Genomic DNA, 21,565 nt, shown 5'->3' with positions numbered 1-21,565 from the left:
GCCAGTGGACCTGTACAGCTTGTTATTAGTATGACTTTCCTTCTTATTCAAAACTCCACTCAAGGAATGTGTTACCTTATATGTTATCATTTTCATCATGCTCATATTCTTTATCATCTTATAAATTCTTCACTTTAGTTATTGTGAAAGCTAGTCAGTTCATCTACAATTCCTATGGCTCTCTGAACCCCAATGGTTTCAAATACCCTGAATCCTAAATGTCCCATAACCAGCATGCTCCATTGCTTTTTAATCACCCCCTCACCCTGTGGTTCCTGAGGCCCCCTCCTTTCCCTCCCGTTTTATTCCTTAGTCATGGTGCATTGTCAGGATACAGCCCTTAGTGTCTTCTCCCCAGGACATGCTTTTGTTGTATGAGCTGAACTCTTCTATTTGGCATTGTTTCCAAAGAAAAATCAACAGTTGATAAGGACAACCCTCTCACAAGCCACACACACACACACACACACACACGCACGCACGCACGCACGCACGCACGCATACACATTTTAGTTAGAATTTTTATTTTTAAGATAATTTCAAATCACAGAAATTTTAATTCGCCGCCCCACTTCAATCATTTGAAGATACACTGCTGATATGACTCACTATTAATGTGAAATACATCAGTGTGTATTTTCCACATAGAGAGATATTTTCTTACATAACTACAGATAACAATCAAAATGAGAAACTGGATTAATCAGACACTGGTGTAGTACCACCATGGAAATCTCAGATCTTACTCACATTTCACCAGTGCCTCCAGGAGTTGGATTTAGAGCAAAATCATCATGCACAATCATGTCTTGCACTGAAGTGCCTTGTTTCTCTTCAATCTGGAAAGTTCCTCCATCTCTTTTGGACTTTAATGACTGATACTTTTGAGGGCTTCATGATGTTACTTTGTAGAAGTCCCTTTAGTTTGAATTTGGGGCTGAGTTTAGGTTATTTATGTTTCCTTGGCTCGATTACCACAGGGGTGGCTGTGTGTTTTCCATTGTAGGCTTACTAGATGACATTCAGTTTTCATTTGTTTTATACTGATGATTCTTGTTTTGATCACATAGTTATGACTGAGTTTGTTTCTGAGAGGACTCTTGGCTGTGGTTATTTCCTCCTGTAGTTAATGAGTGCTTTTGGAAAGGCCTTTTGAAACTCTGGAATTCTGCATCAGAGTTTAATATGTTCATTAGTTCTTCATACCATTATAGAGTCTTGGTTTCCCTTTCTGTTCAGTAGAGAGTAATTTGCTACTACAACTACTACGACTACGACTACTACTACTACTACTACTATTATTATTATTATTACTGACAAGTTTCCCTATGACTGTCTGGCTTGGCAATCACTGGGTAGCCCAGGTGAGCCGTGTGACAATCCTCCTGCCTTAGTTTTCAAAATGCTGGGCTTATAGGGCTATACCATCATTCTGGCACCTCTTACCATTTTGATACTCAGTGGTCCCTGTGAAAGACACTCAGACTGAAGCAGAAGTCTGTAATCCTTTGACATATGTGTATCATGATTTTGTTTTGTTTGGTTTTTTGAGACAGGACCTCATGCAGCCTGGGTTGGATTGGAATTTTCTGTCACCTAGAATGATCATGAACCCATGATCTTCCAATTCTGATGTTCCAAAGTGCTGGGATTACAGGCTTATACCACCACCACACCCAGCCAGTGGATCATGTCTTGAACACTTAATTATGCTCTGAGAAGTGAAGGAGTGTTTAGACATGTGCGCGCGCGCGCGCACACACACACACACACACAGACGGAGAGAGACAGTGACAGACAGAGACAGAGAGACACAGAAAGACACAGAGAGAAAAGAAAGAAACATAGAGGGATAAAGAGAGGTGGAGAGAGACAGACACACACAGTGTTACATGGAATTTTTCTAAAAAATTATTTATTATGTATACAGTGTACTGCCTGCACACCAGAAAAGGGCATCTTTTATTCTAGATGGCTGTGAGCCACTGTGTGGTTCCTGGGAATTGAACTCAGGACCTCTGGAAGAGCAGCTAGTGCTCTTAACCCCTGAGCCATCTCTACTGCTCCTGGAAATTGTTTTCTTATCTGCCTAGTCTTCCTTTATCTATAGTCTTGTGATCATGAGTTTACTTTGTAACTCAAATCTCAGCTTTATCTCCAGCAAACATTCCAGTTTTCTTCCTTTCCATATTTGTTCCTTCTTTACAAGTGAAGGGATGGGGATTATACTTAACATATTTGCTTGTCACTCAGTCTGCCTGTGTGTAACCAGTGTCTGTTAACATCTCTTTTCCTTTTACTCTAGCCCTGACATACTTGGTCACTCAGAATCAGTACTCATGGGGTCTGGGTTCTAGCACCCAGTATTCTCTGCATCCTTCTTCTCTGGGGCATGGGTATCCTCCCCAACACTGCTGACATGGACACCGTTTGTGATCTGCTATTCTAGCCTTCTTCTGCTTAGGCTCCAACCCCTAGGCAGGGCTACTTATACAGGTCAGAGGTTTAGTCCCATTATTGTCATGGTGAGAAGTATGGCAGCATGCAGGCAGACATGGAGGTAGCTGAGAATTCTACACCTAGATTGGCAGACAGCAGGAAGAGAGAGTGACGTTGGGCTTGGCTTGAGCTCCTGAAACCTTAAAGCACCCCCCCACCCGTGACACACTTCCTTTATCAAAGCCACACCTCCTCTAATAAGGCCACACCTCCTACCAGTGCCACTCCCTATGGGCCTATGGCAATGTTTATTCAAACCACCACAGACGCTCTCCAATCTTACCTGGACCTCAGTGCTATCTTTACCCATCATTCTCTGCTCCAGTGTCTGCAAAGATCCCTTTCCTACTTGATCCCCTCCCTGATGACAAAACGAGCATTTCTAGGAATGAAAGGGGAAGATGAGGAAGACCTACTTTCTTTCTCTTTCTTCTTTTTCCTTGTAAATCTAAACAATCTGTTTTCCCGTTAATGCAGATTTGGGATTGTGTTTTTCATTACTGTTAGTTTATCAAAAATAGTGGTTCTGGGTTGCACAACGTAGAACAGCCCTCCCGATTAACTACAGCCCCAGCCCCAGATCTGGAATTGAGAAAGTATTGTCCTCTTGTGTGAAGCTGCATCATGTGTTACACCCTTCAGTTCTTCAGATGGGACCGGTCTAATTCTGTGAGTGAATACGACAGGATGTGAAGAATGGAACTCTATCAAAGACCCTGTGTGCCAGGAAGCAACATCCTGGAAGCAAGCTCCAGCCTATAACCCCCACCTCTCAGGGAGGGAGGGAGGGAGGGAGGGAGGGAGGGAGGGAGGGAGGAGAAGAATGCTTTGGGAATGAGTGTTCAGATAGTAACTTAAAAAGGCCTCTCCTGTGAAGGGGACAGGATTTTTTAATCTCTGGGAAACGTCTCCTCTCTGTCTGAAACAGGTTATACATTAATCAGCCTCTTTCCACGTGACAGAAGGATCTACTGGTCTTCCAACTTTTCCATTAGACCGAAAGTTACTTCAGGGCAGGACTTGTAGGCTCTGTAAGAGCAAGATGTGTCTGTGTGGACACTGTGTCCAGCTATAGAAGGCACTGGCTTGAGTTAATAGTGTTTGCTAACCTTGGTTTTTGCTTAGACCTGACCCCGGACTCCATGGTCTTTTCATCTCATCTCACCAGGTTCCAGACTGAGATGGATGGCCCTGTCCCCTTTTAGCTAGCATGTAGTCCTTCCAATCTGAGAGACTTGCTGATATCTAGCCAGTGGGTCTCTTATCCATATTTTACACAGCCTAATGTGTTTTTTTTAGACACTCCTCTTATTGCTTTACTTGATTTATTCCCATTCGTGTGAGGACAGAGGTATATAAGTGATGACTCTATCACTTAATGCCTGTGTTACTTAAGTTGTTTCCTATCTGAGGGTCAGTTTCCAAGAGTGGATAATGTGATCATTGTTTTACTGGTGATTGTGAGGGTTCAATGGGACATAACTTGTGTAGTTGGGGCCCCATTCATGGCAGATCGAGTGCTAAGGACAGACACCGTTTACTGCCTTCCACTTCAGGAGGTTCATAGGGTGCTAAGCGAGCCAGCCCTGGCCCAGCCACTGTGGCGTTTTTACCGTTACCTGAAACCTGGCCTTACCCTGGAAACAGTAGCTACATAATTAAATTTGTCAACAAAATTGGGTCCTGCACAAGAGCTGTCTGTGGTTTGGGTTTGGATCCCAAGTCCTTTGCATCTACTACACCCAGCTGTCTATCTGGATTAATTATTTTTGCCACTAGATGGTGCTTGTCCTTGTATCTGTGAGGCTTCCCTATGGGAGCCTGTATTATTTGGGGGAAAAACACATTTTGTGGCTTCTTGAGAATTGGGTAATGGTGTTGATACTCATGCTCATCCTGATGATGAGATTTTTTTTTTTTATTATTAAACTACTGTGGGATAGAGGCAAAAATTTATTGTTAGCCTTTCTATTAATTATTATTTATTTGTTTTAACTTCTAACCCCTAAGTGTAAACATGAGATATTTTAAAAAATGAGAGGAAGAAATAATAGAGTTATGATATTGTATTTTAAAGATGTGTTCAAAATTGGAATGAGGATAATTTTTGGATTAGATAGAAATCAAAGTTACAAACTGTCTGGAGTCTGAAAACAACTTCTCCCATGTAATTTACTTAAAACAAACAAACAAACAAACAAACCCTTTTTATTGACTCTTTGTGGATTTCACATCGTGCATCCCAATCCCATTCATCTCCCCATCCCTTCATATCTGCCACCTTCCCTTGTAACTCCCCCCAAATAAATTAAAATTTAAAATAAAAACAAAAAACGAAAAAAGAAAAACAATGTAATTTACTTTTTGCTTTTTCAGTACGATCAGGAAAATACAGCATATAGTTTGCACTGAGACCTATTGATAGTGGATAATTAGCATAATGCACACTCAAGGAGATCACACCACTGTAAGTTAGAGACTGCTTAAAAGACGTGAAACATCTTCTGCATTGTCTCCTGGTAACGTTCCAGGGACAGTTATGAGGCCTGCCTCACTTGGAGACACAAAGGTAAGGCCTGGTCCCTTGCTTGCATAAAGGGAGGAATAATTAACTGTATTTTGCTGAGGTTAATTGTTCCGCCAGATACAGTATATGAAAGGAAAGAAGTACCCATCTCTGTGGCCTAAGACAGTTTTAGATGGCCTGAAAGGGGAAGCCTGTGAGATGTTCCTACTTACTGTATTTTCCATGGAGAGATGGCATGACTAGTTTGGAATTTAAAACTTTGGTAGGTAAATAATTTTAATTTTTGGACTTTACCAAGTAGTACTCAGAATAGATCTAGATACATGTAATGGGAGTCTCTTATATTTGAAAAAAGTGAAAAAACTTTAGACTCTAATGAAAGCTGACAAATTATGCTAGAAAGGACAGGATCTAGAGTGTTGGTAGGCATCGGTATCGCTGGAAGCAGTGGACAGTTTTTCTCAGAATTAGTTAGTTCTTAGAATGAATGCTTCCCAGCCACTTGGTTTTTATTATTGTCATGTCCTTAGTCCTCAAATGACTGGTAACTACTGGTCCTTGGAGAAAGTGAACACCGTGCCCCGAGCCCTGCTGGCATCAGATAAGATAGGGAAGAGAAGTGAGGGGGGCAGGTTCTGGGTGGACACTGCGTTAGATTGGAGATGCTCAGATGATAAACTGAAGTTATCAGCTAGTAGTAAGATGGATGAGTTAGAGGTAGAGAGAGTAGATTTTGGACACAGTCAGCTCATTGGTGTATTTAAAGTCCTCAGAGAAGATGTGCTTACTGAAAAAAAATATAGACAGGAAGCATTAAATTGCATTCTGGGCTTTCTAATGCAGAGTGGTTGGGAAGAGGTGGAAGAACCAGCCAAGGAAGCAGGATGATCAAGAAGTTATGCAGCAGGGCCTTTTGGAGAGAACCCGCTCATTCTGAGCCGCTGGGTTGTCTGTCTGTCCACATTGCCAACCTCCAGCTCCCTATCCTGTCCTCCAGTCCTTCAGTGTTACCCCTTCCAGGTCCCTGCTGTTTGAGCAGAACACTACCAGATGTACACAGATTAAGAGTCTGATCCTGGCCAGGCATGATGGTGCACACCTTTAGTCCTGTCACTCAGGATGCAGAGCCAGGCAGATCTATGGGAGTTCGAGGGCAGCCTGGTCTACAGAGTGAGTTCCAGAACAGCCAGAGCTATATAATGAGAGCCTGTCTCAAACACACAAGCAAAATGAGCAAACAATAAGAGTGTGATCGTACACCTTCTCTACAGTCAAATGCAGAAAACGTATCATTTGATGAATTGAACGGGGCAGAAGGATCAGTGTATGAGTGCTTGTTGCACAAATGTGAGGCTCTGAGTTCAGATCCTAGTGCACATGAACTGTGCAATGCCTGTAACTGCAGAGCTAGTTGACAGGTGATAGAGACTGCTGTGGATATGGCTCTGTATAAATAAAATGCTGATTGGCCAGTAGCCAGGCAGGAAGTATAGGCGGGACAAGCAGAGAGGAGAATTCTGGGAGGAGGAAGGCTGAGAGAGAGAGAGAGAGAGATGCTGCCAGCCACCATTGTGAGAAACAGATGTTAGGATCCCAGTAAGCCACGAGCCACGTGGCAACTTATAGATTCATAGAAATGGGTTGATTTAAGATAAAAGAATGTGATAGCAAGAAGCCTGCCATGGCCATACAGTTTATAAGTAATATAACTCTCTGTGTGTTTACTTGGTTGGGTCTGAGAGGCTGTGGAGCTGACGGGTGAGAGAGCTTTGTCCTGACCGTGGGCCAGGCAGGACCCGGAAAACCCTAGCTACAAGAGACAGGAGGATCACTAGGTCTTACTGGCTGCCAGCCTAGCTGAAAACTGAGCTCCAGCTGCAGTGAGCGTCTTGTCATACGGTCCACACACGTGTTTCTGTGTGCGTGTGGCGGACTGAGAGGGCCTCCGTCACTCTCCACCTTATTCAGTGAGGCGACGGCTCTCCAGTGAGTCCAGAACTTGCCAACACGGGCTAGCCTCACTAGCCAGCTTGCTCCCAGGATCTCTCATTTCCACTTCCCCACTGCTGAGATCAGAAGATAGCCTCCCTGGCGTTTATGTTGGTGCTGGGGATCTGATCTCTGGTGCTGATGCTTGTTCATCAGTACTTTACCATCAAACCGTCTCCCCAACCCCTAATTTACCAGTGTCTTTTATATATAACACATAGCAGGCTTCCTGACTAAAGAAGCCACCGTAACTCTTTGGGGGTGAAGTTACCCTGATTTTTATGATGGAACTGACTAGATTTATCTGAGAGGCTGTAATTTACTTTTAAACTGCAGACTCAATGTTTTTAGATGGAAAGAAACCTTTGTGATGTTTTTGTGCTCTAGATTATGAAAATAAATTCTATAAGACATTAGAGGAAATATTTTGACATGGAACTTTCTAGTGGATACCACAACAGAAAAGCAGAAGTAAAGTGCATGGTTCTGGACAAAAATCTAGTAATATTTTATGAGAAATAAATGTAATGTCTCCCCACTTAAATAAACATAATATTCCCCCATTTAAATAAATGACTGGGGGTTTCATTGCAGACTGGTTATGTTCTGTTTGCTTGTTCAGATTCACTTTTCAACTTACGGGGTGATGTGTCATGTGAGGGCTTTCAAACAAGTGTATGTTGTGTATTTAACAGATCCTGTCCTTTACCCATCACTTTTCCTTATTTTCCGTTCCCCTTCCCAGCAGCTCCTTTTCTTCTTCTCCTAGACAGTTTTGTTTCTCCTGAATATAAATATAAATATGCCAATAAATGGGCTAATGAAATAAACAGGCGTTTTCAAAAGATGAAGTACCATGGCCAATAAACACATGAAAAATGCTTAGCCTCACTGGACATCAGAGAAATGGTAATTAAACCACATTGACATTCTGTCTCATCTTGGTTAGATTGGAGATCATTAAGAAAGCAGATAATAGAATACATTGGTGAGGATGTGGACATAAGGAAACCTGCAGACTGGACTGTAAACTTGTCTAGCCACTACAGGATATCAATATAAAAGTTAATCACAAAGTTAAAAACAGATCTACCATATGACCCAGCTATTCCATTCCTAGGTAATTACCCAAAGGACTCAATGTGTTACAGAGGTATTTTCTACCTTTTTATTTAAAAGAAGATTTGTTATTTTAATTGTGTGTGTGTGTGTGTGTGTGTGTGTGTGTGTGGTTGTGTGCGTGTGAGTGTGAATGCCTGAGGAATCCAGAAGAGGGTGTTGGATCCCCAGAGCTGGAGTTACAGGCAGTTGTGAGCCCCGAAGCGGGTGCCGGGAGCCAAACCCTCTTCGTCCTCTGTAGGAGCATCAAGCTCTCTTACCCATTGAGCCGTCTGTCCAGTCCTAACTCTGCGCCAGTTTTGGCATGTGTTCCTAGAGGAAGCTGACCCCAACCGGCCTGTCCAGGCAGTGCTCGTCCTCTGTCTTCTAGTTGCATTTAACTAACAGGAAGACACTGGTAGGAGGATGGGGCTTTCAAGCAAGGACATCATCTAGGTGTGCCTCTCCATGATTCTCTCTCTCTCTCTCTCTCTCTCTTTTTTTTTTTTTTTTTTTTTTCCCTCGAGGCAGGGTTTTTCTGTGTTGTTTTGGTGTCTGTCCTGGATCTCACTCTGTAGACCAGCTCGGCCTCAAACTCACAGAGATCCTCCTGGCTCTGCCTCCCGAGTGCTGGGATTAAAGGCGTGAGCCATCACCGCCCGGCTCTCCATGACTCTTAAGCTGTTTACACAACTGTATACAGTTCTTTTGTTATTTTCCTCCAAGAAGTTTAATTTTCATGGGGGGGTCTTATTTTTGCTAGGACTCGGAACAGCACACATAGCACAGTCAAGTAGTTACACACCAACACAGTCCAGGAGACTGGATAGTAAATCTCCTTCTGAATTTATCTTTGACAAGTTAGATGCAGTAATATTAATCGCTCCACCTCATGTTGAAGTGGATTTGTGAACATATGCATATATGTCTGTGTGTATATATGTATATGTGTGTATGTTTCCCCTAAGCATTTTTAGGAAACATGCTAGCACAAATGAAACATGATAATTGCACTCATTAGCAGTGTGAACTGCCAGGGGAGGGGAATAAACCATTCCTTCTGAGGGATATGAATGGTCAGGAATGTGGCATCAGGACTTTACATGGCCAGGGCTAGCACTGGACTCTGTGAGAGAGAGGCTGGCTCACAGAGTGGAGTGGAGGGCACCATGAACTATAGAGTCTTTGTTTTCCTTAGTTTATTACATTTAAAAACTGTGGTGTGTGTGTGTGTGTGTGTGTGTGTGTGTGTGTGTGTGTGTGTGTGTGTGTACATGCTTGTCACAGCTCATAGATGTAGGTTATGGTATAACTGATAGGACTTGGTTCCTCAGGATAGGCATAAAGTACCTTATCCACTGAGCCACTTTGTATAATTTTCCTTGGTTTGTGCTTATTTCTTCCTTGCTCCTAGGATTTAACTCTAAATGAGGACCCAGCAGTCGTAACCCAAATCCTGTGGTAGGAATCACGTAGGAACATGAAATAAGACAATGAATTCTTTTTTTTTTTTTTAGGAGGTTTATTGAGGGCAGGGGAGAAAGAAGGAGCAGAGAAGAGGGCAGGGGACCGGTCCCTGGGGACGAGGAAGAGAAAGAAGGCAAGGCCCACCTTTTATAAAGGAACATAGGGAATGCCCACAGGGGATGCTCTTAGTGGCTGCAGCCGAGGTCTATCCCGTCAGGCCCCTAAGGGCAGCCAGTACAGATGCCTGAATGCTAACACTCCTCCCTTTTGTTTATTATAAAAAGGTGAGGAGTTAGAAAGGGGTAGCAGGTGAGGCGGGGACGAGGGCACCATGTTCTTGAGACTGCTTCCTGCTGACCTGGGGGGCGGGCGGCTCGATCATCTTTGGAGGACCTGAGAAAACTAGGGTGTTGGCCATGTCCTGAGGTAGCTGGCTGTTTCACTTCACTGTCCAGGCTCTGTGGAACCGTCCAGCGCTGCGTGGACCTGGCAAGATACTGTTTGAGGTGGATCCAAGTCGACTCCCAGTTGTTGGTGTTGAATGGAAAGTCCCAGCGATCCAATCTGTGGGGTGGGAAAGCAGGCCTCTTGCGGGCGCACCAGGTGCCCGGGTTCCATCCTGTTACACACTGCCAGGAGAGCCTTCCCAGTCAGGCAAACGATGCTGTATTTTAAAACGGTGGGAAGGAGTCACACCATACATCAGGGCCCATGTTGGAGGTTTATTGAGGGGAGGGGAGGGGAGAGAAGGGCCCGGGACCGGTCCCTGGGGATGAGGAAGGGAAAAGAGAAAGGAGCGACAATGAATTCTTTATTCTTGTCTGTTGCTGCCATAGTGGAGTGTGGGTCATCTTTGGACTGGCTTCTAACTTTTCATGGAATGTTGGAACTTTGAACTATAATATACGTTCCTCCAACTTAGAAATGTCATCAGCTAATTAAAAATATATCAGTTGAACTCAATAAAGACATACATCAAAGAGCTAGGTACAAACTGCAGGCTTGCAATTTTTTTTTATTTTCTAGTGATCTAGGATTGTGTTTGGCTTGCTGCCCCTTCATTACCCACATAGCAGCTGGATGTGTCTTCCACTTCTGGTTTCTAGTAATACTCTGTATGCTATTAGTCCTTTATGCTTGCCAATGTTCAAATGTGTGGTAGTGCATTTGGGGAAACATTGTAGGGAACTGAGCTAAAATCCCTGCCCACCTTTACAGAAGTCTACCTGGTGATAGACAACATGGACTGGTTAACCCTGCTTCATCATACCAGACTTGTCTATGTGCATCTAGTCTTTGCCTAACCAGGCAGGATATGAAATCTTTATTATGTTCTCTCTATAGTCTATCAACAGTCATTTCCAGAGTTCGTGCCCTCCTGTGTTCTAAACACTTTGTATAATAATCTAACATCCATTTTGCAGAGGGGAAACTTAGCTTCCTAAGGGAAGGAATCAGGCATGCCTGTGCTGTACTGCCCACCAAACTGCTTGAGATTGGTATACTTCCTCTTTGCAGTTTAAACATTTGGGCTATTAATAAACTTAGGCACTTCAAATCCGAGAGCCCTGGTTTACAGGAGTTATGACAGAATCACTGCCCATAGTCTGGAGTGTCAAATAGTCCACAGACAGGAAAACAACCTGACCTAATGCTTTTGCAAGAATTTATATTATTAACATCTTAGATATAGGTCATGAAGCCTCAGCCCCTTTGCAGACACAGTTCCAAGGTATGATATCTAATGAGAGATAAAAAAGAAGAGGAAATACCTCTGAGTTTGGAAGAACAAATAGACATCTCTATGGCCCAGAAAGGCCAGAGATAGAAAGTTTAGGCATACTGCTAGTGTTATTTTCATGACCAGAATTATCTTGTATAGCAGTTTGCTTAAGCATTATTATAAAAGAGTAGATCCATTTGCTGGCTATTAAACCAATTGTTCTAATATTAAAGTTTCTGTTTTTAATGTTGCTTGTGCTGGAAGTTTCTATTTAAAGCCAATTGTTGAAGAGAGTTTGGAGATGAACTGTGGACTGCAGACACTTTCTTTTATTGCCACTGGAGAATTTATTAAGGATTTATTTTATGCTTATTTATATGTGTGTGTCTGTGGATGCATGCTGTGTGCGTCTACGTCCATGTGCACTTATGGATGCCAGAAGGGGGTGTTGGATTCCCTGGAGCTACAATTCCAGGTGGTTGTAAGTTGCCCAGTGTGGGTGCTGGGAACTAAAAATTTGTTGGTGTCCTCTTGTAGAGCAGCAAGAGCTCTTAACTCCTGAGCCATCTCTCCAGCCATGAGAATTCTTAGATCATAGCTTGCTTGTGTTTTTGAGAGGGGAAGGTGTCACTGTTACTCATGCTGGACTTGCACTTACAAACCTCCTTCCTCAGCTTCCTGAGTGTTGCGTTTCAGGTGTATACCACCGTGACTGACTCTGCATTTTAATTTAAATATATAGCCACCTATTAGATAAGACAGAATTCAAAGTAGCTATAATACCCCATGACAGGAGAGACTAGAAGCCAAAGAGCACAGTGACTTTGGGCCTTTTTCATGCACCTTACTCTCCTGTTAAGGGGTGGTCCAACATCCTGTATTATCTTCATTTGTGTTTGCAGCTGATTTTGTAGTTTCTCAAAATAACTGATGAGTAACAAGTTTCTTCTAAGTTTTGGGGCACTAGGAAGACTAGTGGGTGCACCAGAAGGTTGGGAGGGCAGTACCATCCCACCAGAGACCATATGGAAATGCATCTAGGGGCTTTGTGCTGTCATAATGACTGATCAGTGTCACTGGGCATCAGTGCTTAGGGGCTAGAGGTGTTAACTGTTTAGTCTAATCCTGCCTGAAGCATCTGTAGCATCCTCCTGGAGAAATGCTGGTGGCTGGATTTGAAGGTAAGAATTTTATTAAAGTTTAGAAATACCAGCATTCAAAGGCCGTGTTGCTTCTGAAAAGCTCCTGTATTTGGTATATACACATTCTCCAAAACCCTCACCTGAAGGCTTCTCTACGCTTTAGCTCGAGTCAAATAATTAGTAGAGTATTCTAAAGTTGATGCTGGAAAAACATAAGAAGCTACTGATACTTGCTTGGAGTTGACATAGTGAAACTGGTGTGGTATCTAATGTGCTTAAAAACCCAGGGAAATGATTAAGAAGCGTACTTTTCAAGTAGAGGGGAAAGCAGTGGTGGAGGTGTGTGAGCAAAACCCTTACCAGCTACGGTTTCTCTCTATTTCAGACGACAAATTGGCTTCACCAGTAGTATTTTGTGTAAGAGCATGTTTACAAATTGTATTCCCAAATTTCCTGGCTACCTTCTTCAAAGGACATCCAGAAAGAAAGTGACCGATGCTAGGCGAGGTTGAGCAAGCAGTTCGCCTGCTTTCTATTGTGATGTGGACTTGAGGTGTCCGCCTGGAAAGGAGCTTTTCACCGGATAGGTCAGCGTCAATGTGAAGCTTCACATGTGTGTAAGTCACAGAAAGTAAGGTGATCCAGGTGTAGGGCAGGCAATGGTACTTCTGGAAGGTCTGCGTTGGATGTTAACCGATCCTACGAGCCTTTGCGGTTCCCTGAGTCATCACACATCTAACCAGAGACAGTGTGCGATGGTCTCAGAACTATTATCACTTTTGGGGCAATTATTTGTGATAGACTGATAATTGTGTTAATGTCAGTATAGGCTACATATAAAAGGACAGAGGTGACCATTTTCCTTATCCTCCCCCCCAATATCACAGTAAGTAGAAAATTCTTATTTTATTTTAGCAAAATATATTTGGAATTTCCATTATGCCCAGAGAAAAAGTATAATAAAAATATATGGAAATTTGCTTTGTGTATATAATTTTAGCTGTAAATCAAGATTATTTTGGTATTTCAGGTTTACAAGGCAGTATTTGGTTATTTTTGAGGTTCATTTAATTAATCCCAGTTGATTGCATGCTATGTTTTCAGTGCATTAAACTTCAAATGATAGCCAGGTGTTTGCCGTCTGTGTTTGTTACCGTCCTATGTGTTGGAGTGTCAGTGTTTTCTCTCTCTCTCTCCTCCTTTACCTCCCCCCTCCCTGACTCTGTCCACTTAAAGGCAGCTACTTTAAGAGCTCTTGAATGAAAAAGTGTCCAAATCAAATACATAAAATCCAGAATCTCTTATGTTACTTACAATATTCGATGCCTCTACTGAATTTGATTTTTAGGATGTGTACTTTCCCTTGTCTATTGAGGAACTTGGAAGGGTTTCTGATGAAGAGTGTAAATGGTTGTCTGTACGCTCTAGTACCCACTGACTTGAGTCTTTTTACTGGGAGTACCTTTGCACTGCTGTAGTCTGTTACGTTTGACATTTATGGAACTCTGCAGAAGTTCCCATTTAGGATTTTCCTTATGTTTCTCTACGTTCAGATGAATGAATACTGACAAGTATAGGTAACATAACTTTTAGTAGAATAGCTTGTTCCAGATACAAAATCACTATCTTTTGGATATGTGACAGAAAAAAAACTGAACTATGGACACCCCCCCTCCCACACGTGTTCTGAAAATGTTTTCATGGACAGTGGTAACCAGAGGTGAAGGGAGGTGACTAGAAGGTTCTTTGGCCCCACTTTGTAGTGTCCATTTGGATTATAATTTTACCACTTTACTGTGGACACATCTCCAGGAAGGATGAAATAGTCTGCTTTTAAAATCTCCCAGCCATTCAGAAGCATGATGTGTGCATAAAAAAACAGCAAACAATTCCAAGACAGCCAGGGTTCTGTAGAGATCCCTGTCTCAAAAGATCAACCAACCAACCAAAACAAATAACATGTAGACCTTTTAAAAAACTTTTTAAAGCCGGGCGTTGGTGGCGCACGCCTTTAATCCCAGCACTCGGGAGGCAGAGGCAGGCGGATCTCTGTGAGTTCGAGGCCAGCCTGGGCTACCAAGTGAGCTCCAGGAAAGGCGCAAAGCTACACAGAGAAACCCTGTCTCGAAAAAACCAAAAAAAAAAAAAATAAAAAAAAAAAAAAAAAAAAAAAACTTTTTAAAAACCTTTGAAAGTAGGGATTTTTTTGGTTTTTCGAGACAGGGTTTCTCTGTGTAGCTTTGTGCCCTTCCTCGCTCTTCCTCTGTAGACCAGGCTGGCCTTGAACTCACAAAGATCCGCCTGCCTCTGCCTCCCGAGTGCTGGGATTAAAGGCGTGTGCCACCACTGCTTGGCAGGATTTTTTTTTTAAATGTATAACTTTAAGGTTTTTTTTTTTTTTTTGTTTTTTTTTGTTTTTTTTTTTTAAAGAGTGCTTCATGGCTTTATGGTAAAAATGGAGAACATGATTGTGGCCATGTAACATACAAAAAATTTCAGTTATAGTATATACAATATACTAAGGTAATCAATACATTTTAGAGTTTTTATTTCAATCTTTTGATTTATTGAAAACTGCAGAAAATAAGCATCCCTAACATCATCTTAGATGACATCTGTGGTGCTGGTTAGTTTTGTCAATTTGATACAAACGGGAGTCACCTGGGGAAAGGGAACCTTAACTTGGAGAATTGCCTCCATCAGATTGGCTGGAAGGGAAGTCTGTTGGTCTTTTTCAGGGTTACTGATGGATATGTGAGGGCCCAGCACACTGTGGACAGTGCATCCTTGGGCAGGTGGTTGTGGGTTGTATAAGACAGCAGCCAGTAAGCAGCACCCCTCCATGGTCTCGGCTTCAGTTGCGGCCTCCAGGTTCCTGTCTGAGCTCAGGTCATCTTCTCTGGATGCCAAAGAAACACCTTCCTCCCTAAGTTGCTCTTTGGTGTTATCATGGCAATGGAAGACAAAGAAGGCAGGTTGGATTTCTCGTTAACTCATGCAATGCAGTTACGCTCTAGCACTGAAGAGAACTGCCATAAAGAGTGCCTCATTCTGCAAATCCCAGAGCTCAGGGCCTCTGCACTTTTACCCCTAAGGCACTGTGTTAGCCTAGCACACCTGAACAGCTAAGCTATTGTTTCAAGCTAGGAGAAAAATGTGGATGCTAACTCTGAGCCATCCTCCCAAAGACCTGAAATAAGTTAGTCACCTTTAAGACAGTTTTTCTCAATAGACGTAGACTCTAATGATGAATGCCTGTAAGCAGAGATTTGATTATAAGAGTAAAATCTTAAAATCTTTTTTCTTTTTGTATTTATTTTATATGTAACATTTAATATGACTAGACCTTATACCTAGTATTTAAAAATAAATACAATTATAAAAATTCTTATTTTTGTAATTATTTCAGAATAATTGTTGAAGTATAATTAAAAATGGTATATAAGGTTAAAAAGTTGTATTACAGAATTGATTAAAAGGATGACATATCTTTTCATGAAACATTTTGGGTGAAAGGAACCACTTATGATACTTTAACCTATATTTTATGGGGGCAACTTGATTCAAGTGCAATGAGGAGTATTTGGGAGAAACCGTGTGTGGGGAAAAGGCATGTTTTGTATTTTCCTTCCTTAGCTATTTTTGCAATATGAGTTTGTTTAAATGTCACTGTATAATGCCTGGAGGTTCACTGGTCTCTGCATTTTGCTCATTATGATCTCATCTATCCTCGATGTAGACCAACAGGCTGGCTGATTTATTCTCTTCCTTTTTTCTAAAGAAACACACACATTCCTAAGCATCTTTTTACTTTTTTAGTTTGTTTGTTTTGTTTTTCAAGACATGGTTTCTCTATGTAAAGCTAAAAGCTCTGGCTGTCCTGGAACTCTAGACCAGGCTGGCCTTGAACTCATAGAGATCCTCTTGCCTTTGCCTTCCAAGTGCTAGGATTAAAGGTGTGTGCCACCACTGCCCAGCTCTTTTGGTTTTTTTTAAAGATTTATTTTTATTTCATGTGTATTGATGCTTTGCCTGCACATATGTCTGTATGAGAGTATCAGATCCCCTGTAACTGGAATCACAGTTGTGAGCTGCCATGTGGGTACTGGGAATTGAACCCAGGTCTTCTAGAAGAGCAGCTGGTGCTCTTAACCATTGAGCCATCTCTCCAGCCCTGCATCTTTTTACATTCTTAATATGAAGACAAGCTCTGGTGAAGTGGAATGTATTTATTAATATGTTGGATAAAATACTTTAAAGTTGTTCATGTAATAAACACCATCTACTTATGATTTATTATGAAATATTGAACACTATTATATGACTAAAAGTCTAATTTTATTTTAACGTTGTAGAAAATCTAAAAGCCACCGATCTCGTCGATGAAGCCATAGATTCAACTCACTTTCCTTTCAACTATCACAGCGATTCACTGGTGTTCACTGGTGGCTCGCAATGATGGGAAAGAACGTCCAGTTCTCATGAGCATTTATGTCACATTTTTCAACAAGATTTATTTATTTTTATTTATGTATATGTGTGTATGTGCCTGCATGAATTAATGTACACCATGGCAATTTATTTGCATCATGTGCCTGCAAGTGGCCACTGAAGCCAGAGGGCATTGGTGCTCCCGGAAATGGAGTTACAGGGGGTTGTGAACCACCTGATATGGGTGCTGGGAACCAAACCCAGATTCTCTGTAAGAGCAGAGCGTGCTCTTAAGTGTTGAGCCATCTGTCCAGGCTCTCTTGTCCAATTTCAATGACTTGCTGAAAGCTGTGATTGATAGAGCTCGTGAGACTGGGTTCCTTCTTTGAGTATCATATCACACTTCCTCTTAAGTGCCGATGGGCTGTGGAAACAATGACTAACATGGTGGAACACTGTTTTAAGATACGGAAGGCAGCTCAGTTCTCATACACTAATTTAAAAATCAAGTATGCTCATGAAAAGTATGGAGAACATGTTTCTGATAAGAATAAAAAGGGAAAGAAGGACTTGGGAAAGAAATCTGAGTTGAATTGAGAAATTTCATATGTAAGAATATTTCAGTGGAAGGGGAGACCTCTTTAATTAGTCACGTTCACACTCAAAGGCTATGCATTTGTCTGAGAGCTATAAACTACATAGATCATGAGTCAAATGTTTTAGAGCTATTTTACTATTGAAAAAGGAAGTCAGTGATAGTAGCTGTATAATAATAATTAGTAAATGATAACAGCTCCTGCCATGTTCCCATCCATAAAGTCATGCCTTTAATGGTATTTCCATGGGAACTCAACAGCAACTTAGCTCAGATCTGTGCAATGGAGTCAGCGTTGCCTAAAGAAGGATCCTAAAGGAGATCTTTCTCTAAATGTAATACCTTCACTGTCCATCTTATGCCCTTTGCCTAGTATGATTATGAGTAGAATCAATGTAACTTGGCAGAATTAGTCAAGCTTCCAAAGGAGGGCAGTTGTCACAGGTGTGCCACTCTGTTCTTTCCTACATATTGTCCTTGTGTTTTAGGAATACCACTGTCAGTCGATGTCAGCAAAACATGCTCACCTATTTGAGACGATTAGATTTCCTGGGACTCAGGAAGTGGTCAACTACTCAAGCTTGTCCATTTATCCTTTAAGGAACATTGCTGAGCATAAGATTAAACAATACAATTTGTATTCTTTATAATTTATAATGTCTATTTATAATTAAAATATACATGCCTCCAATTAACTGTCATGTAGAATAAATATTAGCAAAATTAAAACAGAAATACAATTAAGTTTTACAAGCTTTATAATTATTTAGCTATTTTTTTCTGTCTCTAATTATATATAGTTTATGGTTATGAAATTTTGTCTTAATATATTATTTCAAGATGAATTGGTCCCTTAGCTCCTGGATTGCACATTTCGTAGGCTGACATGACATCTACAATGAAAGGGCCCTTAAAAAACCCGGACAGAACGGCTTTCACCGTGGCTGTATTCCTTTGGCAACAGTGAAGAGGTGTGTAACCAGAAAGCAGAAGCTGTCATTGAGTCTACCGGTGGCATTAGCTAGCTGCTTTGCATTTTAAAAGTTAACTTTATTTTAAAAATATTTTGTTGTAAAAAGTTAACTGTGGTGAAATACACACGCCCTACAGTTTACCTTTGTAGTCATCAAGGGTGCAGTTCAGTAGTAGGATATTTACATTGTTCAATCATTTTTTTGTTTGTTTTTGGTTTTTGGTTTTTTGAGACAGGGTTTCTCTGTATAGCTTTGGTGCCTTTCCAGGATCTCACTCTGTAGCCCAGGCTGACCTCAAACTCACAGAGATCCACTTGCCTCTGCCTCCCGAGTGCTGGGATTAAAGGGTGAGCCACCACCGCCCGGCTCAACCAATTTTTAATTTACAAAACTGAAATTCCGTATCCATTAAACAGTTAATCTCCACCTCTCTCTCCTTCAGCCTCTAATTTTTGTCTCTACTTTATGTACCACCTGTAGGTGAAGCCATCAGTATTTGCTCCCTGTGACTTGTTTTCTTATGTATCATGTTGTTTTCAAGGTTCATCTGTGTTAGAGCACATATCAGAATTTTCCTTCTATCTTTTTTTGTCTGTGTGTTGTTTTTAAAATGCTGCAAATCTACTTTATTCCTATTTCTTTGTGAATTATTTGTCTGTTTCAAAAATGTGTTACAGATGTTATTCAATATCAGTATCAATATCAGTATATATTATCATATATATATATATATATATATATATCATTTCCTTTTCTATAGGTCGAGCATCCTTTATTTGAAATGTTCAGGACCAAAACTGTTTCAGATATGATGTTTCTTCAGATTTTGGAATATTGTGTATGCATAGTGAGATATCTTTGGGGTGAGGCCCACGTGTAGACATAAAATTTATTTACGATTCATGGATACTTTATATCCATGGTTTGAGAGCAATTTAAAACAATACGTTTAGTGTGTTCGTACTTTGGCTGAAATGTGTTGCATGAGGTCAGGTGTGGACTTTTCCGTTAGGGGTGCATGTTTGCACTGCTGAATGTGCTCCGAGCACCTCCGTCCTCCTCCTCTGGGCTGTTCAGCCTGCACGAGATCTGATATGCATTCTCTCATGGTGTCTTTGGCAATGCAGGGGACTGGGGTCAACATTTCTATGAGTTCCCCGCCCCATTCCTGAGACAGTCGCCAATGGAGTCCATTCCTCTTGTCAGTGGTAGAGATTTCTTCCAGAGAATGTTCAAATCAATGTTCAAATCAACAGAAGAGCATGTAGAACACAGGCTTGTTTTTGTGTGGTCTGCAAACTATTTTCTAAAATTAAAATTTCAAAAGGATAATATTTTGTGATATGTGATGATAATAAGAAATTTTGTTCAGAGTCTATACAGTTTCACCAGAACACAGCTACTTTTATTTATTTATAATGTTGATATGAACTTTTGTATTAAAATCGCAGTTCAGTTGTGATAGATACTGAAAAAGTGTTGTAATATCTGAAATATTTACTACATGGCCTTGTATAGAAAGACTTTGCAAACCCATTATAAAACAGTAAGAATAATGTATATATTGGAGAGCCATGAACTTTTTAACCTCATTTGCTCACCTGGGATGCTAGCTGAATTCTACCAAATTTTCTTGAAGAGTTTCTCTATTTTCTCCTCTCCAGAAGAGCCGATAGCAGCTCATTCATGACTATTTTCCTGACTTCATCTGCTTATTTGCTTGTGGTTCCTTCTCAGAACCAGGTGAACAGACCAAAACCTCACAGGAAGGGTTGTGGTTTACCTGATGAAGTTGTTCTACAGAAGGATGTATCTTACACTACACGTTACCCCCGTTTGTTGTAGAAACCTGCAATTGGAGTCTGGTCTTCACAGCAGAGCGTTGATTCAAATGTATATAATGTGATTGGGTCCATGTTTGTAAAGAGAAAAATCTTAATTCATACTTCAGTAGTATTTTAATAACTTTAGTTATGTTTGTCATTCGTTATGTTAAGATTAATTAATGTGTATCCTTTTTGTCGATTAACCTTCAATACTTAAAATATCCCCCCACCCATCTTCTAATAGAGGAAAGCATTAATGGTCAGGATGTTTTACTCTAAGTCTTTTAAAGCTAACCCCCTCCTTCCTATTCTGGTCATGAAGTGTCAGGTTCCTTGAGGTCCATGGAAGAAGAGAGGCCCTTGCTCCTACAAAAGAAGCCTGTGCCTGGCAGCCATTGAAAGCTTTGAATGCTGCCGCCGTTTTTTGAAAGCCTAGGAGTAGGTGCTGTCCATTTAGGAAGAGTCCTTAGATTGGAAGTTTGTAAAGCAGATCTCTTAGGTTCATGCATGCATCCGTTCATAATTGTGTCCTGTGCCTTGGTGAAGGGACAGCACTAGTCCGAGCCGCAGGACACTGCTTACTCACTCATTCCGTAGGGCTCTTGTACTGTCTGGTGGTGAGGTGAGGTGTGTGGGTGGAGCTTGCTAATAGGAGTTGGGTTCAGTCCAGAGGAATCTGCTTCAGCCACAGACCCCTTGAAGTGGAGTTTCCTCACACTTGGATGTGAGCCCAAGGTGCTCAGTAAGCAAAGCTAAGTTGGAAATGCCAAAAGATGAAAGGGAATGCTGAGACTGTTTGCAGACTAGAGTGTGCTACTTAAAACTGCCAGAGTGGTGAGGGGAGACCTCTTAGGTAAAGTTTGCTCTTGATGCATCAGCAAAAGGAAGCTGGGATGAGGTATAATCTAAGGCTTAGCTGTGACATGTGGTAAGGAGGGTAAGAACTGAGTTGTGGATAATGGAGGGAAACCCTATATTATCATTTCTACAATGTGGAAAAGAGGGTCAATGGTTATAGTCCGATCCTGGGGCTTTCAAACCTTTAATTAGAAAGTGAGTTACTGTATGGGTTAGAAATGTAAGCTATTGTGGTAAAGCTATGGTTTTGGGGTTGAAGAGGGAACAGAGAAGTGGAAGCTGTGTTCCTTTTCCTCTGGGGGAAGGAGAGAGCCAGGGCTCCTGTGGTAGAACCGCTCCATGGAAGAAAGTCATGGAGGGAGAGGGGAGCGCCTTCCTCGGTGCCTGCTCTGTCACCGTGGTCTGGCTTGGGCTTGCACTAATGCATGCTGTTGTA

The 21,565-nt window shown here is 41.5% G+C and overlaps 1 protein-coding gene across 4 annotated transcripts in view; it reads left to right on the top strand.

Moving 5' to 3' along the window:
- Window positions 1–21,565, top strand: part of St7 (suppression of tumorigenicity 7) — a 259,684-nt gene that overhangs the window by 28,512 nt on the left and 209,607 nt on the right. The window contains exon 1 of one of the 4 annotated variants that reach the window (XM_076566174.1): window positions 12,410–12,484. The exons of 2 other annotated variants lie outside the window; for them this stretch is intronic. In XM_076566174.1, coding sequence (XP_076422289.1) covers window positions 12,463–12,484 — 22 coding nt within the window. In that variant the 5' untranslated portion in view covers window positions 12,410–12,462. Of the gene's footprint in view, window positions 1–12,409; window positions 12,485–21,565 lie in introns of those variants that run through there. One more of the 4 variants, XM_042272815.2, reaches the window with a different exon arrangement.

Source organism: Peromyscus maniculatus, chromosome 3, assembly GCF_049852395.1.
Source record: "Peromyscus maniculatus bairdii isolate BWxNUB_F1_BW_parent chromosome 3, HU_Pman_BW_mat_3.1, whole genome shotgun sequence".
NCBI lineage: Eukaryota > Metazoa > Chordata > Mammalia > Rodentia > Cricetidae > Peromyscus > Peromyscus maniculatus.
The sequence above is the reverse complement of the archived record's forward strand: the minus strand, read 5'-3'. Positions and strand labels throughout refer to the sequence as shown.